Consider the following 12,481-nt stretch of genomic DNA (forward strand, 5'->3'; position numbering starts at 1 on the left):
TCTGACGCTCCACAAACCATCATGGGTTTGTTAAACATGATACGTAGAACAGCGCTGTTATGGATAACGCTGTCTCTTGAGCTCGCCGCCACACAAACCAGTAAGAATTTTTGTAAATGCATTTTATGTTATTATTGTAGAATATCACCATGAATGCGGTCAAAACCGGTTTTAGCGATGGATATGATGTTTTGGTGTGTGTATCGTTGTTAGAGGAAGAAATGATTTTTATTTGAAGGATAAGAAAAGTTTGAAGGGCACGGATGCATAATATCAATTATTTTAAGAAATTTACCTTTAATTGGGTTGAGTGACACTATTTCAGGTTTTAACATATATGGACATTGTATTTTATCTGGCGTTTTCATATTTTTAAACGCCCGGTTGTCTTTATTTTATTTTAAAGGTACAGTCTTGTCCTAAATAAATCTCTAATAGTATCAGACTAAGCAAAATACTCTTTAGTTTTAACTACCCAAATATACGTGTTTTTTACAAACGGAATCATTCAAGTTTTGTGTTTCTGTAAACAATTCAAAATTGCTGAATGTTTCTGTGAATTTCCAGCACTTCTTCCAGCGATGACCATCCAACCATTTGCTGTAACCCAAATGATTTCAGGTAATAATCTATACATCAAATGAACATGTTGATTTTTCATTGCCAACATAGTATAACAGAGTAAAAAATGTTTTCAGGATTGAGTTCACAACACAACGAGCTGGTTTGTAGTACGTGGGGTAACTACCATTACAAGACGTTCGATGGAGACGTCGTTCAGCTGCCGACCACCTGTAACTACATCCTCACCTCACACTGTCACAACAGCTATGAAGATTTCAACGTTCAGCTGAGACGTCGGGTGATGAACGGTGAACCAACCATCAGCAGAATCATCATGAAACTGGAGGGCACCGTGGTCCAGATCACCAAAGACTCTGTCAGTGTCGGTGGACAAACGTGAGTCTTTATTACCGTAATAATAATTCCATTGTAAGTGTTGTTTCACTGTTAACTTTTTGGTTCATTTTGTTAACGCAGTCTCATGGCAACTCGTCGATGTTTCATTCGTGTGAAGTTTGGGGCGGGGTTAGGGGTGTGGCTTCATTACCGCTTTTTCTGACAATTGTACCGTTTTGTATGATTCACGTTGCAGGAACTCGTATGAATGAGCCACCTTGTAAAAAAGTGATAAATTCCTGTGAGAATGAACTGATAATAAACAATATAATTCATCTCTGTTAATGTTCATTTCAACATTTACATTCCAATAAAAATGAAATGTAAAGTGTTAAGTTTAGCTAAAACCCAGTGAGCAGCAATGAACAATTGTGTTTGCTTAACGTTAGCAAATACGGTAGAAACATTGTTCATTGTTAGTTCATGTTAGCTGAGGGATAAACTGATGGTAAAGCATTGCTATTGGTTTTAACCATCTTTTATGTACTGAAACCTAAAATCTAAGCTTATCTACTGGGACCGGAAGACCAACTTGGACTCTTATAAAGCAAAAACTCTTGGTGTTTTTCTGTAGAGTGACACTGCCGTTCAGCAGCTCTGGAGTTTTAATCGAGAAGTTGTCCAGTTATATTATGGTGAAAGCGGTTTTTGGTCTCGTTGCCATGTGGAATGAAGATGACGCTTTCATGGTAAAAAAAAACAAGAAAAACAAGCCATAATGTTTATTAGCTTCTTATCTTGTGGATGCATTGCTGCTTCCAACTAATACGATGAAATATTTTGGTGTTTTCAGGTCAGGTTAGATGAGAAATACAAAAACCAAACATGTGGACTCTGTGGCGACTTCAATGGAATCCAGCAGTTCAATGAATTCATCAGCGATGGTACATTCAAGTCCCATGAAACCAAATTCTAACCTATGAATTCTACTCTGTATGTTTATGAACAATATATACACCTTTTGTTTCAGGATCTGCGATGACTGTGTCTGAATATGGAAACCATTGGAGGATGGATGATCCAACAGAAATCTGTGAGGAAGATGATATGTCTCACGATGAGAACTGTGGAGATGAGGTAAATATGAGGACAGACGCTGGGCTACAGGAGTTTAGCTTCTATGCAATGTATATAAATCAAAATGGCAATGATGTCAGTATTTTTTATTCCGGGAACAAAAGAGCAGACTTCTTGATGACTTCTAATACTGAATGGACACTTTTCTCAATCCATAGTAACAGAAGTGCACCGTCTTTCTTTCTGCTCAACAACCACACATGAATCTCTCGTTCGTTTCCAAAAAAGTGTTTTGACATTTTTCCGGGTGTAGCGTTAGATGAGGAAAAGCTCAGTCACAATTACAAAGTGTTTGTGTGTTAGCAGGTGACGTGTTGTTTTTATTTGACTGGTTTAATATTGACACGAGACCGTTTGGGGCTTCTCCTTCTCTACAGACGTTTTGCCGTTATGTCTTCACCAGTCAAGTGTTCAGCGAGTGCAGCGGTCTGGTGTCCATCGAGTCTTTCGTCCAAGTTTGCATGAAAGATTTGTGTCACTGCAACATCTCTGGAAGCTTCTGTCTGTGCAAAACCATCGCTGAATACTCCAGACAGTGTGTGCACGCAGGCGGCAAACCCGCAGAATGGAGAACAGACCATTTCTGCCGTGAGTACCTCGTGATGTCTCAGTAGTTTCCCCTATAAACATGGCCAGAAAATGAGTGTGATGTAGAATGAATGTCTTGTGTAAAATCATGATAACACGTAGGTTGTTTTTAACTCATGCAGTTGATGTTTCGATGATGGATGTGTCTGAATATCATTTGTTTTGTATGTCCAGCTCATCCGTGTCCGAACAGCATGGTGCATCAAGAGTGTGGAAATCCGTGTACGGACACCTGCTCGAATCCTGAGAGAGGACAACTGTGTGAACAGCACTGTATCGATGGATGCTTCTGTCCTCCGGGTACAAAACCTCATCGTGATTCCCCACATACAAGAACGTGTCAATAAACGTAAAGGTTATTGATTTTGTGTGTGTTTGATCTCCGTGAAGGCACTGTTTTTGATGATATGAACCAGTCTGGCTGTATACCCCTCCATGAATGCCCCTGCGTGTTCGGAGGCAAAACATTTGCTGCCGGGGAAAATTACACAAGCACCTGCAGAGACTGGTAATCTTCCCTTGAATCACTCGATTCATCGAACATGTTCTCACAGAAGACATCGGATGCTTTTTCTAGTTTTAAATGGCATATGTGATGTTTTTCATGTAGCACGTGTGCTCAGGGTGAATGGAGCTGTGCTCAGAAGGACTGTCCTCACTCATGCTCAGTGGAGGGCGGATCTCATATCACCACGTATGATGGAAAAGCCTACACTTTTCATGGAGACTGTACTTATGTGCTGTCCAAAGTACGTAAACCAAACCCTTCACCTGACAGAAATTGAGATTTATACTGTTCATCATCCGAAAGGTGAATAAATGAGCATTCCATTGATGTGTGGTTGGTTAGGATAGGACAATATTTGGCAGAGTATATTTTAAGAGATACAACTATTTAAAACTCTGGAATCTGAGGGTGCAACAAATCAAAATATTGAGAAAATCCCTTTTAAAGTCGTCCATCAGAGGCGCTGTAGCAGGCCGTCGATGAGAAGAAAGAGGTTTGTTGTAACGCTCTCTATTGGCTTACCGCTGTAATGCCGCTGCGGAGAGTAGATGAACACGAAAGCCGAAAGTCATACAGGAGATACCAAATGTGAGCGGGTAATTCCCAAAGAGCGGGCATACAATGATATGTTGGCTATTGCCACAAATATTCCTGTGCTACTTCAGACTGGTTTTGTGGTCCAGGGTGACATACATTTGTGTGCTAAACATTATCATAACAAATATACAACATGATTCAAATTATTATTATACAGTACATACAGCCAGGGGAAAATTAAGAGACCATTCCAAATATTCATTTAATCAATATTTCTTGATGTATTGTGATCATGTCGGTTCAGTATTTGTTGAATTTCAACTAAATCAAACCACATGAGTGACATGAAGTCATCCAACAGCGATGTGAAAGACTGACAGCATGACAAGACGCATGAAAACTGTGCTCAAACTCCAGGTTATCACGTAAATAAATACATTTTTAAGTTTTCCTAAATACATAAAGAAATATGACTGTTGTACTGTATTGCGTAAGAGTGAAAATGAACTTCTTTGCAGTATTTGAGGTCTGTTGTTGTTACCCGTTTCATGTTTGACATCCAGTTTTCATGTCCTGCAAATAGAAACATTGTTTTTATTTGAAAATTTGGAAGAAATATTGTTACAAAAAAATCATAATTTTACCTCAACACATACCTAGAAATAACAAATTCAGAAAAACTGAAAATAATTTTGAAATGGTCTCTCAAAACAAAACATCAAATCAACTTACCTACGCAAACAGCTGTCAAGACGATTTCTAGTTTTTATGTTCAGTTTTCTATGGATTTGATTACAACATCATACAATTTAATAAAGATAATAAATGTAAATCTTTACATTTCCTTCCAATGCATTGAGTATTTACAATTTTCACCTCATCCACGCGTCTCTTTTGTTTACAGCAATGCACAGACACAGATTTCACAGTTCAGGGGGATCTGGTGAAGTGTGGCGTGACGGACACAGAGAGCTGTCTGAAGGCCGTTACTTTAGCTCTGTCTGAAGGAACGACTGTGAGTTCTGATACCATACGTCTAAATCTTAATCGTTATATATATATATATATATATATATGGTATATAGTATTAAATGTGAGTTATTTTATATATATATATATATATATGTATCAGTATTTTATACTCGTGGCAGTCATGTAGTACTCATTACTCAAGAACCTTTCTTTTGTGTCGGCAGGTGATCAAAGTGGATTCAAGTGGAAATCTTGAGATCAACAGAATCATTTCTCAGATGCCCTTTTTCACGGGTAACCTATATGTAGATAAATAAGCAATTTCACTAAACCACGGTTCTCATAAGGAGAAGACTTCGTCATATTAAAACACACCAACAATTTGCTGTATTTTCAGCTGACGTCAGCATTTTCAAGCCCTCGTCGTTCTACATCGTCATTCAGGCCAATTTGATTGGGCTTCGGTTAGAGATCCAGCTGGTGCCATTAATGCAAGTTTACATCACGACGGATTCGGCGTACCAAGGACAAACATGTGGTATTTGTTTAACGCAGAGCTCTTCTTTGGCTTTCATTTACGGAATAAAGACATATTGTAATTTTCTTCAGTGTAGTTCAAAGCAAATCCCTTCGCAGGTCTTTGTGGCAATTTCAACAACATTGAGGCCGATGACTTTACGACCATCGGTGGACTGAGAGAAGGAACGGCCGTCGATTTCGCCAACACCTGGAAAACTCGAGCCAGCTGCCCTGAGATCAAGAGAAGCTTTGAGAATCCCTGCAGTCTGAGCATTGAAAATGGTGTGAAAATAATTCAAATATACAAAAAAAACCCCACACTGATCTCACAATTACAATATATATGAACATATTATAACAATTGATATGCTAAACAAACCCTTTTAACAGAGAAATATGCCCAGCACTGGTGTGCCCTGCTGTCAGACCCTTCCGGACTCTTCGCTCCCTGTCACACTGAAGTCAGTCCGGATGTTTATCAAGCAGTAAGTGCAGTGAGGTTTCTTGTCTTTCATTATTGTATTTGGATATTTGTTTGTTCATCAAAGTGTCTCACATGTTGCAGAACTGTATATACGACAGCTGTAACTGTGAGAGGACGGAGGACTGCATGTGTGCCGCGCTGTCGTCATACGTACACGCGTGTGCTGCCAGAGGAATTCTGCTGGACGGCTGGAGAGACGTCACCTGCAGTGAGTTCATTCACAACATCATTTCATAAACCAACTTAAACATGTCGACAAACTCTAATGCGAGATTAAATCGCAAGAAATGAAACATTATGTGAGGATCTTTGGACAGAGATGTTCCTCGTTTTCATCATGTTCAAAAGTATAATTACGGTGGCCTTAAATTTGAAAGACAAACAAACGACCTTAAACCGTATTTTAAAGTAGATATGCACCGATACTAAATTTATTCACCGATACCGATTAATTCAGAGTGATATATCCGTCGATATCGATTCTGAAGATGAAATGAATATTTCTTAACCTTCTGAATGTTTTTCATTCATATAATGACTAGTAATACTGAACATCATCAAAACTGGCCCCCTTGTGTCTCCTCAGAAAAGTACACCACGATTTGTCCGGTCAGCACGGTCTACTCTTACAACATGACCAGCTGTGACCGCACCTGTCGATCTCTTGGTCAATCAGACAGCACCTGCGCGATTGCCTTTGTGCCGGTGGACGGCTGCGGCTGCGCAGACGGCACGTTCATGAATGAGAATGAGGATTGTGTTGCCTCTGTCAACTGCTCATGTTATGATTCAGGCAAAAGTATATCACCAGGAGATGTCATCTCGATAGACGGACGATCATGGTGAGGAGATGAAGACTTCGATGTCTGTCTTCACTGATCTTATCACAATAACATAGCTGACTAGTGACCTAAAAACCAAAGCACATTTTCTCTTTTTTCAGTAATTGGGTAATTCTTTTGTTGTAATGAGTGTTTTTACCACCAAATATTTATATTTCAGTGTGTGTGAGGAGGGAAAACTGAGCTGCTCTGGAGGACACACTGGAGAAGGTATGTGTGTGTGCGCGCGCGTGCCCTTTTTGTGGTTGTACACTTGTGTCTCCGTATGTCTGTGCACATGTGTTTGTGTACATGTCATGTCTCTGTGTGTACATGTGTGTGTAAGTGAGCAGATTGTAGTATGCATGTCGATATCAGTGACATCACTCCACTTATATTTGGAAGTAAGCCATTTCTCTGATCGCTTCCTTCAGAATGTGTCGCACCTATGACGTTCTTCAACTGCTCCAGCGCGCCCTCGGGTTCCACAGGATCCGAGTGTCAGAAGAGCTGTAACACATTCGACATGGCCTGCGTGAGTCTCTACTGCTTTACACGCTCACACAGATCAACATTATAGACAACACTCGTTGTAGTGTCATTTATTTATCTGATTTACTCGTTCTTTTTGATTGCACGTTATATTTTGTGCTGTGCCCAACTGTTCAGCTTGTTATCGCTTGCGTTGTTTGCATGAAGGGTGGTGTTGCGCTTTACTTTACACATTCCCTCACATTCATGAGTGAAGTGGGCTGGGGAAGTTTCTGGAGACCGAAGTGGAATGTGGCCTAGTTTTGTGTGGACTACAATAGTTAGAAGCGCAAAGTTCATGGGTTTCGAATGCAAAGGAACACGCATAATAAAAACATTTGTGTAGATTGAATGCACTGCGAGGATATACTGTAAGCATCTATATGATGACTGGTGTCATATAATAATTGCAGATCAGCACAGAGTGTGTGTCCGGGTGTGTGTGTCCCTCTGGACTGGTGTCCGATGGAAATGGCGACTGTATACCTGAAGATCTGTGTCCCTGCTATCACAATGGAGTTGCGTATCAACCCGGGGAAAGCATTTTCGCTGAGTGTAATACATGGTAGGTATCCGTAATGATTTGATACGTTTGGTACGATTCCTTTAAATCATATGCTTGAACTACTCTTAATAGCACATGTAATGAGAGAAGATGGCAGTGCACCGAGCACCAGTGCAGCGGAACATGCAGCATTTACGGAGACGGCCATTATCATACGTTTGATGACAAAAGATACGTCTTTGGTGGAAGCAGTGAATACAGCGTGGTTCAGGTATTCACCTTGTACTTGTGTTTGGCGTGATGCATATAGAATTGTGTACAATATATTAATAATAATAAACATTATCGTTAATTATATTATTTCTAAAGCTGCAATCTGTAACTTTTGCCTCTGTATCGCCATTTCTGTTTGAAACACGAAACTGCAAGTTACTTTACCTACTTATCTTTATGTGTAAGTTAATGTATCCGTATGGTACGATAAGGTCAATTTTTTGCTTATTTTTACAACATTTAACAACAATACAAGTTATGGATTGTATCTTAAACAATCAAAGTGGTTCGAAAATTCAAATTGTTCAAAGCATTTGCAGATTTCACTTGTAGATGGACTAATATCTTTTATTGCACGAGCAGGATTATTGCAGCAACAATAACGTGAACGGCTCGTTTCGAGTGGTGACTGAAAATATTCCCTGCGGAACCACCGGCACCACCTGCTCCAAGGCCATCAAGCTATTTCTCGGAGTGAGTCGGCGTACCGTCGCCAAAGCAGCAATGTCAAAGCTTTCATTAACAAAGAATAAGCACTGAAAATAAATCTGTTTTATTACAGAGCAATGAGCTGAGACTGACGGAGGGAACCTATCAAGTTGTCCAGAGGGATGCCGGAGAGGAGATTCCTTACCAGATACGCAGCATGGGACTTTACATGGTGATCGAAGCAAATAATGGACTGATGCTTATATGGGACAAAAAAACGACTATACACGTCAAGCTGAGTCCGGAGTTCAGTGTGAGTAATCACGCTTGTCAGTTTTTAACGCACAGATATCACATCCATGTTGTACCGTGTGTGTGAGGAGAGTTCTCTTTCTATCGACAGGGTCGTGTGTGCGGTCTGTGTGGAAACTATGACGGGAACGCGAACAATGACTTCACTACCCGCAGTCAAGCGCTTGCCGTCGATGTCCTGGCTTTTGGAAATAGTTGGAAGCTTTCAAGTGGCCCGGATGCAACTCTCACCGAGGATCCTTGTGTACATAATCCCTACAGGGAGGCTTGGGCACAGAAACAGTGCAGTATAATAACCAGCAGTGTCTTCTCAGCCTGTCATCCACAGGTGCTTACAACAAACTCTAAACTTTACACTCATATTAAGGGAACACTTCATCCAAAAATAAAAATTCTGTCATCATTTAAAGGGGTCATATGGCGCGAACACGTGTTTTTCTGTCTTTGGTGTGTTATAAGTTGCTCATGCATGTATTAGACACGTGAAATTTCAGAAATGAAAGTGTGGGAACAAAAGAGTCATTCTATCTAAAAGCGAATGCTCACCCAGACCTGCCTGAAACGCCTCGTGTAGCCACACCCCCACAAATCTACGTCAGTTGGTGGTCTGATTTGACTAAGACCGCCCAAATGTATTCGCAAGTAAGGTGGGCGTTCCTGTCAGCACAATTGAAGAGGAACCTGATGTTCCAAATATGGTCAGAGGCGTTACATTTCCCTCACACGCTTGCAGTATTCCACCAATCACTACGCACTGGTGAACTGGCCAATCATAGCACACCTCACTTTTCAGAGCCATGAGCTTTGTCAACAATCAGCGCGTTTCAGAGAGGAGATACAAACATGCACGGTGTGTGGAAAACACAGCGTTCTTAAATCCTGTATACACATTACATTACATCTGAAACAGACGATAATATTCGTTTCAGCCGTGTCATATCACCCTCATGTGGTTCAAAATCTGTACACGACTCTTTCGTCTGTGGTTTTGTGTTGATACAATCGAAGTCCTTATTAAGGTAGTACCATTTAAAGCTGCAAACCGTAACCTAAGTACATGAAAATACGTTTAAAAACTGGCTCTTGATGCTTATTCAAAAAGAAAGAAATTGCAGTCTTAATATATTTGTCTTTCGTCAAAGGTGGATCCATCTTCATTCTACGACGCTTGTGTGAGAGACTCTTGCGCTTGTGACAGCGGTGGAGATTATGAATGTTTCTGTACGACTGTAGCCGCTTACTCTCAAGCCTGTAATGAAGCCGGAGCCTGCGTCGTCTGGAGAACTCCAAAAATATGCCGTGAGTCACCGATGTACTGCAGCTGTTCCATCGTCAATAGATGTTGTGTAAAGCAGAGATGTAAAACTTATTTGTATCGCAGCGCTGTTCTGTGATTATTACAACCCACCTGGTGAATGCGAGTGGCACTACAAACCTTGCGGAGCTCCGTGTATGCACACCTGCAGAAACCCGTCTGGAAATTGCTCAAGTCAAATACCAGCGCTTGAAGGTGAGAGCTCATAATGGCTTCCATTAGAGGAATAGCCTAAATGTATACTATTCAAAGAGTTTGACTTGGATCTAAAGCTCTAGAGCATGAAACAATCTGGTTAAACTTAAAGGTCCTGATATCTGGGTAACAAATGTCGTGATCACACAAGTCAGAAAAACACAATGAGATATGTTCAGAAAATCTACTTGTGTTTTCTGAATGTTAATGAATTATTTACTTTTGACCTGTTTTAGGTTGCTATCCTCAATGCCCTCCGGAGCAGCCTATTTTTGATGAGGATAACATGAAATGTGTCGTACAGGAAGATTGTGGCTGCTATGATGGACTGATACATTATGAGACAGGCCAGCAGGTGCCAACCACAGACAACTGTCAGTCATGGTGTGTCTGTATTTTCTTTTACCCATCTTTTGTCTGTCAATCAATATGATATGTTTTCTATATATATATCAATGTTTTGATATACACTTAAAATTAACCTATTCATCCATTTCCTTCCCCATGCAGCACCTGCTCTGAGTTTGGCATTATATGTGACTTTGATGTTTATGGTGAGATTTTGTGTAGTTTTAGTTTAAATATTATAAATGCCAAAAGGAGATGACTTTCTCATACTTTATTTACAGCATGCACATGCATTTACAATGATGTACAGTACCGCTATAATGACATCATTTATCACACAACGGATGGACTGGGAAGTTGTATCACAGCCATATGTTCAGCCAATGGAACTATAGAGAGAACTTTTATGCCTTGTGAGACAACTGGTGTTCCAACAACTTCCTCCCCCCCGACTACAACACCAATCCCAACAACTGTTTTTGTCTTCAGCACACCAGGTTTTTCTTTGTTTCTGATGTTTATTCTCACTCTTGCATATTGCTACTTTTATTTTCTCTTTATAATTAAAAACAATTTACTATTTCAATCTTCAATCATGTCAATACTAAACATGTATTTTAAAGGCATAGTTCATCCAAAAATGAAAATTCTGTCATCATTTACTCACGTTCATGTAATTTCGTACCTATATAAATTACTTTGTTCCAATGAACACGGAGAAAGATATTTGGAAGAATGATAGCCATATTCAGTTCTGGGTCATCATCCACTACCATAGTAGAATTGTTTTTTGTTCTGTTGAACACAATGGTATTGTCGTGATTCTGCCCCATCTTGTCATGTCTTTCTTGATCTTGTAGCAGAATCACGGCAGGATCCCTTGTTTTATGTGAGAAAGCCATGAGTTGTTTACATTTTTACATCTCAAGTGCTTTCTCGTGTCTTGTCATTGGCCCCGCCCCTCTCGTTTCATGTACTGCTTCCCTGCCGTGTCTAATGTTTCCCACCTGCCCTCGTTGATTACCCTTCGTTTGTCTTCCCTTTAAAATGCCCTCATGTTTCATTGTCTTGTTGCTCGGTCATTGTATATGGTGTCGTTGGTTGCGTTCAGTGTTCTGATGTTCTCCGTATTGCCTGTGCCTCTTGTTGCCGTTTTCTCCTGTCATATTAAGTGTTAAGTTTAGTCTATGTCAAGTGTTGTTTAGTTTAGTGTTTAGTTAGTTTACGTACTGTTATTATCTTATTGTATTATGTTTTCCCCCATTGTGGGTTTTTGTTTTGTGTTTATTGTTTGAAATAAAGTCTTTGTTAACCCCTCATCCCCCGCTGCCTGCAATTGGGTTCTCCACACCTGTGGATTTAATGACAGATATTTAGAAGAATTAAAGAAAACAAAGAGCTCTCGGGCACCTTTGACTACCATTTAATTCTTCCTACTAAGGTAGACAATGTCCCGAAACTGAAAATGACTAACATTCTTCCAAATATCTTTCTTTGTGTTCATCGGAACAAAGTAATTTATATAGATACGAAATGACATGAGCGTGAGTGAATTTTTCATTTTTGGATGAACTATCCCTTTAACCAATCAATGGTTGTTAAAGGATTTTCTTGAATTTCATAGCTTAATATTTTCTTTTCTTTGATTTACACAGAAAATACTTCACCTGAAACAGAAGAACACACAACCACATCTCAAGGCATTTTCTCCACATCCAGGAAGCCAGACACGATGGCTACAAGTGGGAATACAAGTCAACCAGCAACAACTGAAGCTATTGTAACTGCTTCTACTAAGGAGCCCAAATATTCAACTGAAAAACAATTATCAATAAATACTACATTATCACCAAAATCAACATCAACACTGTCCACAACAGCACCAAAAACAGAAACTGAAAGTTCCACAGAGATGGAAAATACAAGCATGACTACATCAAAAACTTCAATTGCACCTATTACAAAAACACTTGCAACCATCACTGGGGAAATATTCACAACAAGTTCTGCAACATCTACATCCACACTAGAGACAACTGAGGAACAGAGAACAACAGAGACTGTGTCTTCCACCACTAGACCACCAAACAATTCAGATGATGTTGAT

At 39.9% G+C, this 12,481-nt stretch overlaps 1 protein-coding gene across 1 annotated transcript; it reads left to right on the forward strand.

Moving 5' to 3' along the window:
- LOC130550841 (mucin-5AC-like) lies at positions 1–12,481 on the forward strand (the record flags this gene model as incomplete). Its single annotated transcript, XM_057328384.1, has 30 exons — positions 1–100; positions 568–621; positions 699–960; positions 1,535–1,649; positions 1,754–1,844; positions 1,931–2,037; positions 2,415–2,625; positions 2,800–2,925; positions 3,016–3,133; positions 3,236–3,374; positions 4,575–4,685; positions 4,867–4,936; positions 5,040–5,180; positions 5,279–5,443; positions 5,552–5,646; positions 5,727–5,853; positions 6,232–6,487; positions 6,648–6,697; positions 6,901–7,001; positions 7,411–7,562; positions 7,635–7,773; positions 8,139–8,249; positions 8,338–8,517; positions 8,608–8,844; positions 9,659–9,815; positions 9,898–10,026; positions 10,263–10,410; positions 10,537–10,580; positions 10,656–10,871; positions 12,030–12,481. Coding segments are annotated over exons 1-30 (4,383 nt in total), but the record flags the coding sequence as incomplete, so codon positions are not given.

The sequence above is a fragment of the Triplophysa rosa genome, linkage group LG1 (genome assembly GCF_024868665.1).
Source record: "Triplophysa rosa linkage group LG1, Trosa_1v2, whole genome shotgun sequence".
In the NCBI taxonomy this organism is placed as follows: Eukaryota; Metazoa; Chordata; class Actinopteri; order Cypriniformes; family Nemacheilidae; genus Triplophysa; species Triplophysa rosa.